The sequence below is a fragment of the Aedes albopictus genome, chromosome 3, assembly GCF_035046485.1.
Source record: "Aedes albopictus strain Foshan chromosome 3, AalbF5, whole genome shotgun sequence".
Taxonomy (NCBI): Eukaryota; Metazoa; Arthropoda; class Insecta; order Diptera; family Culicidae; genus Aedes; species Aedes albopictus.
Window position 1 is genome coordinate 287,809,299 of NC_085138.1, and position 7,089 is coordinate 287,816,387.

At 44.2% G+C, this 7,089-nt stretch overlaps 1 protein-coding gene across 1 annotated transcript; it reads left to right on the top strand.

The window, feature by feature from the left end:
- Nucleotides 1-3,408: 3,408 nt before the first annotated feature.
- LOC134290763 (uncharacterized) lies at nucleotides 3,409-6,578 on the top strand. Its single transcript, XM_062857959.1, has 2 exons — nucleotides 3,409-4,179; nucleotides 5,160-6,578. Exons 1-2 carry the CDS (start codon nucleotides 3,409-3,411, stop codon nucleotides 6,576-6,578), a joined length of 2,190 nt encoding a protein of 729 aa, XP_062713943.1.
- Nucleotides 6,579-7,089: the final 511 nt, after the last annotated feature.

The following is a 7,089-nucleotide window of genomic DNA, read 5'->3' on the forward strand; positions in this document are numbered from 1 at the left end:
TGCGGCGAATGACACTCTGAAACTATCAACTTTGAGAAGAGATATTGAATTTATTCGCGTTTCATACCTTTTTTCTTATTGTGCAACGTTTGCCGGGACAGCTAGTTCATAATAAATTTAATAATATTATCTAGAATAAATTTAATAATATTATTCTAGAAGAAAACCGAGATGAAGTGTGAACTCACTTATCAGAGTAAACAGAATTTACTTTTTCTGAACCAAATACAGTGTTGTTCCGATTTTATAACGCCCTTTTTCAAAAATGCTTTCAAATATTCCACAAAATCTATACGCATTTTTGATATTTTTAACGTGCAGAACACGCCTTCAGCATTCATCTTGAGGAGTGGTACTCACATGATAAGTACTGTGGAAAACGATAGGCCAAGAAACGGTCAAGACAAGAAACCAAAATTTCTTGAGCGGTACCGTAAACCGGGGTCAAATTGATCAGCGGGGTGAAATTGATCATTCGGGTACTACATTGTAATTCCATACTAGGAACACTTAAGCGTCGTAATGATCTTAAACTTTTTACGTCATCTGGTTCGTAGCTGTCTAGAGATGAGTGTAGACTTTTAATTGTTTAGAAAAAAGTTGGTTTTGCCTTATTTTTTTAAGGAATTTGCAATGTATTTCTCATTAAGCTGAAATTATTGCTACTGAACAATCGATTGCTAATGGGACTTCCCGTAAATTCTCTGTTTTAACATTTTTGTGGAACCTTGGTTAGGAAGTTATGTAGCTAATCAGAACATGAAATAGTTATAAAAAAGTTCATTTTATGATGCAATAGTCATTTATTGCGATAGAAATCACTTATTTCAAATTAAATTGCCTACCATTACGCGTTTAAGGAGAAATTTTAAAATTTAATTTTGCATTTCAAGTATTAAATTTATTAGTTGGGGGGCGTCCATAAATGACGTAGCTTTTTTCAAGCGGTTTTTCACACCCCCCTCCCCCCTCGTAGCATTTCGTCACAAATTTGGATACCCCCCTCTACAAATGACGTAGCTTTTTGAACACCCCCCCCCCCCCCTACTCACCAAAATTGAAAAAAAAATTAAAACTTAGTTCTGATTTCAATTTCAACTTAATTTTTTTAAGAATATTATGGAAAACCAAGAATAAAACATATTTATGCCGTTCTTCTTCCACCGTTTACACCGTACCACTTTCACCACATCATCGCAATTCGTGCATCTACCGTGAATACCGGACCGCATTCGTCACTCTTAATCACACCCGTAACCATCAACTCTTCCAAGTCATCGATCTCATCATCATCATCATCATTGCTGACTGCCGGGTACAGATCACCGACATCAGGTGCAACCAGTGAAGATTATCACAAAGCTAAGAACTTAATAAACCACCCATCTTTCTGCTTAATGGTGAAGAACAGGAAGTTGATGCTCCCAATACAGATGAATACCAAATTTCCATACCAAACGGCCCGATCCATGCCAACGCAGCAACAGCTGGCAGCTCGGCAATCTGTTTCAAGAGACCTACCGTTATTCTCCGGCAATCCGGAGGAGTGGCCAGTATTTCTTTCTCTCTTCAATAGCACTACGTCTATGTGTGGCTATTCCTATGAAGAAAATGTCGTACGATTGCAGAAATGCTTGAAAGGCAGAGCATATGACGCCGTACGAAGTCATGCACCCTGCCAACGTGCCAGGAGTAATTGCAACATTAAGGATGCTTTTTGGACAACCTGAAGCAATAATTCAGTCGCTCATCGCAAAAATCAATGCTCTGCCACCACTCCGAGAGGACAAGCTCCAAACGATTGTGGATTTCGCCGTTCAAGTGGAAAATTTCGTTGCAACGGTGGAAGCCTGTGAACTGGACGAGCACATCTACAATATTTCTCTCCTGCACCAGCTGGTAAACAAGCTACCCGCTACGATTAAATTGGATTGGGCTAGACACCGCACCACTCTAAGGAACGTTAACTTGGCGACGTTTGGTAGCTGGATCTACTCGCTTGCAGAAGCCGCGAGCACCGTAACTATTCCAGATATTCATATACTCACTCGGAGGTTTCATCCGAGTCATCATCCGCTGAACCGTCACCTAAAATTTCAACGAAGCCAGTTCAACCATCTGCGGATGTCTGCCCGATTTGCAAAGGAGCATGAAGGAACGCAGAAAAATGCAAGAACTATCAAGATCTGTCTCGAGAATCCCGTTGGGCAGCAGTTCGTGAATTTGGCCTTTGCCGCAAATGTCTCCGACGTCACCATGGTGTTTGCAAGGCTAAACCGTGCGGGAAAAATGGATGCACTTTCAAGCATCATGAGATGCTGCATAAGGATTCAGTCGCACATTCGGTAGATGTACCGGTCTCTCAGGAAACTGTTCAACAACCAAGCATCAGCCAAGCACATAACTGTAACGTGCATGGCGCCAACATAAGATCTACGCTTTTTCGATATCTACCAGTAACCCTCTCTAACAGTAACAAGGCCATTTCCACGTATTCGTTCTTCGACGAAGGATCTGAACTGACGCTAGTAGACCAAGAGCTAGCCGACGAACTTAATCTGGACGGAAGTGCCAGCCCGTTGTGCCTACAATGGACTGGAGGGGATCATCGATTTGAGAAGAACTCTAGGATGGTCGACCTAAGCATCGCTGGAATACGAAACGACGCAAAGTCATACTGGCTAGGCGGAGCTCGAACAGTTATTGAACTTCTACTGCCTCAGCAAACATTGGACATGTCAGTCATGACGCAAAAGTACCCACACTTGCAAGGTCTGCCTGTAGACTCCTACTTTGATGCTCGACCGCGGATTTTGATAGGGCTGAAACATGCGAGAATCGGCTTGGTGCAACAGAGTCGCGAAGGAAATCCCGAAGACCCCATAGCGACCAAAACAAGGTTGGGATGGGCTGTATATGGTGGTTGCAGTAACCCAGCTACTCTAAGTATGGTACCGTAAGCCGGGGTCAAAATGATCTCCGGGTTGAAATTGATCAGTCGTTTTTCAAATAGATAAAGCATTTTTTGAATAGTTTCCTTACAAATAGCATTGAGTATCAGATTCCAACAGCACGATACTTAAAAGGAAACTAATAAAAATATGCTTTTTCTAACGGAAAAACGTCTGATCAATTTCGACCCGAAGATCAATTTGACCCCGGTTTACGGTACATTACACCTTCCACGTATGCGGGGATGGCCCTCAGACGGATCAAAGCTTGCACGACGCTGTAAAGGAGTTTTTCGATCTCGAAAGCATTGGCATTTCAAAAGAAAAGACCATTCTCTCAAAGGAAGATGAACGTGCTATTGTTCTACTTCAGTCCCGTACCAAATTTGAGAATGGAAGGTATGAGACAGGCCTCTTATGGAAATTCGACGATGTACGTTTGCCAAACAATCGCGAAATGGCTTTGCGTCGATACTACTGTCTTCAGAAGCGTCTACAGCAGGATCAACAGCTGTCTGAAGCCCTAAACCAACAAATTGCAAGTTATTTGGAAAAGGGTTATCTGCGCAAGCTTTCTCCAGAAGAACTCGGAATGTCCTTCCCACGGGTGTGGTATTTACCCATGTTTCCGGTAACAAACCCCAATAAACCTGGGAAAACAAGGCTTGTGTGGGATGCAGCGGCGAAGGCGTTCGGCGTTTCTCTCAACTCAGTACTTGTTAAGGGACCCGACCAACTGAGTTCTTTGTTCAGCATACACATCCAGTTTCGACAGTTTCGAGTGGGACTTACCAGCGATATAAAGGAGATGTTCCACCAGGTGAACATGCGACGAGTGGACCAGCAGTGTCAGCGGATCTTTTGGCCGGATGAGGACGGAGAACTGTCCGTTTACGTTCTCTGCGTAATGACATTCGGGGCATGCTGCTCACCGAGTTGTGCGCAGTATATCATGAACATAAACGCAGATCGCTTCACTGATAAATATCCGGCAGCAGTCGAAACAATCCACAAAAAGCATTATGTAGACGATATGCTGGACAGCGTCGAAACCGATGACGAGGCCATCACTTTGGCAAAAGACGTGAAGCTAATACATGCTGCCGGAGGTTTTGAAATTCGAAATTGGCTGAGTAATTCCAAACGAGTCATGACGGCGCTCAATGAGAACAGCACAGCGGACAAAGACATGGATTTGAACAACGAGCTGGCAACTGAGAAGATCTTGGTATGTGGTGGCGGACATCCACGGACTCGTTTACTTTCAAAATAGGATGGCACCGATTCCCACCAGGACTGTTGAGTGGTAAATTGACTCCGACGAAAAGGCAAATTCTACGAGTTCTGATGTCTATTTTCGACCCTTTGGGACTCATATCCCATTTTCTAATCTATTTGAAGATCATCCTTCATGATATCTGGAGATCCAAGATAGGATGGGACGAAAAGGTTAATAGTGAGCTGCACGAGCGGTGGCGTTCATGGTTGGATGCCTTGCCAATGGTTGAAACAGTTGACATACCTCGATGCTTCAGAACACGGACTTGTCTGAGTCGCGACCTGGACGTCCAAATGCATACGTTTGTAGATGCTAGCGACAACGCGATGGCTGCTGCCGTCTATATCAGATTTTCCCAAGGAAACGTAGTCGAGTGTTCATTAATTGCAGCGAAAACTAGAGTTGCATCCCTGAAGCTTGTGTCAATTCCTAGGCTGGAGTTGCAGGCTGCTCTAATAGGTGCAAGACTGGCTAAGACGATTACAAATAGTTTGACAATCTCCATCAACCGACATTTCTACTGGACGGACAGTCGAAACGTGATGTGTTGGATCAATGCCGATCATCGACGATACTCCCAGTTCGTAGGTTTCCGTATAAGCGAAATATCGGAGCTAACCACTACCGAAGAGTGGCATTGGGTTCAATCGAAGGAGAACGTCACAGATATGGGTACAAAATGGAAGACTGCTCCTGACTTGTCGGCTTCCAGCAGATGGTTCCAAGGTCCTGAATTTCTTTGGACACATGATGATCAATGGATGCGGTCAACGTTTGAGTGTGATGGAGAAACTGAAGAGGAATTGCGACCAAGTCTACACGTGCACTACACAACTCTTGATCCAGTGGTGAACGTTGAACGTTTTTCTACCTGGAAACGACTACATCGTGTCGTAGTCTATGTTCACCGTTTCTCCCAAAATTGTCAGCATCGTCGTCGTCGGCAGTCTAAAGTTACTGGACCGCTCACGAGGGACGAACTCCGGACTGCAGAACATTATCTAATACGACAAGCCCAGCAAGACGCCTTCCCGGATGAAATTGCGATTTTACGCAAGCACGATCAGCAAACCGTGAGCTTGCCTAAAAGCAGTGTACTTCATAATCTGACACCATGGTTGGACGCTGGTGGACTGCTAAGAATGCGTGGGCGGATCTCTTCTTGCGAATATGCTACAGAGGACGCCAAGAATCCCATCATTATGCCTCGCCATCACCATGCCACACGCCTGATAATCACCGACTATCACCATAAATTCCACCACATGAACCACGAAACCGTGGTCAATGAGTTACGGCAAAAATACCGGATTCCTCGAGTAAGATCCGCCTACTTTACTGTCAGAAAATCCTGCCAGAAGTGTAAAAACGATAGTTCCACTCCTCGACCATCGATTATGGCTGACTTGCCAAAGGCCCGACTGGCTGCCTATTCGAGACCATTCACCTTCACTGGCATAGATTATTTTGGCCCTATCGAGGTCATGACAGGAAGACGACGAGAAAAAAGATGGGGCATGATCGCTACCTGTTTAACAATACGCGCCATACATATCGAAGTAGTGAACTCCCTTACCACTGACTCCTGTATCATGGCCATCAGGAACTTTATGTCTCGAAGCGGTATTCCTCAAGCCTTTTACAGCGACAGAGGGACAAATTTTGTGGGAGCAAACCGGACCCTGAATGAAATATTTGAAGCCATAGATCACGAAGGTATTATGAACGAGTTCGTCACCACTGAGACCACGTGGCACTTCAATCCCCCCACTGCACCACACATGGGAGGCAGCTGGGAGAGGTTGGTGCGAACTGTTAAGAACAACCTACTAGCAATATGTCCAGCCCAAAGATTGACCAATGAGATTCTACGCAATCTACTGACGGAAGTCGAGAATACAATTAATTCCCGACCGTTAACCCACGTCCCAGTGGATGATGAGTCCGCTGAAGCTCTTACGCCCAATCATTTTTTATTAGGAGCTTCAAACGGTACCAAACCGTTGACGACGTTGGTGAAGTTTGATGGAGCAGCTTTACGCAAGAACTTCTGTGCTTCACAGGTCATTGCCAACATCTTTTGGAAAAGGTGGATTATGGATTATCTGCCAGATATCACTAAACGGACGAAATGGTTTAGCCACTCGAAGCCAATCACCGTTGGGGACATAGTTATCATCGTCGACCGGCGTTTACCAAGAAATTGCTGGCCCAAGGGCAAGGTGATTGCTACATGCACCGGTAAGGACTCCCAGGTACGGTCTGCAACCGTACGAACATCGAATGGTGTATACGAACGACCTACAATCAACCTGGCCGTGTTGGATGTACGGCGCGAAGATCAGTAAGCCGGAGGAAGTGGCTAACCCGGAGGAGGTTGTTGCACACAGTACCGTCTGCGCGCACCTTCTGAGCAACACGACACCTTGACTGTTGTTGTTGGTAAATACGTATATACTATACGGAGATGACAATAGATAGGACGATGAAGCGAGGAGATATTATAAAACGAGAGTGCAACTACGACATGTGTTTACTAGGTTGCTAGAAATAATTTAGTGAAATTATTGAAAAGCGTTATATTTCTCTTGAATTTGTTTGCTAAAACCTATGAATTACTTAGAAGCTATTGGTAAAGGTAAAGTTTATGCTGAATTTGTGAATTAACTATTATAAAGCTCGCCCTTACTTTTGTAGCGATAGGTTAGCTCTGTAGCCGAATCCTATTCGGAAAATAATTAAAACCTAGTTCTAAATTCCTATTTCATTGTTGGTAAGTACAAACTGTTACTAAATTGTTTATATTGACGGCTGAATAATGGTTAGCAACTTTGTTAACATAGGCACACCAGAAACGGC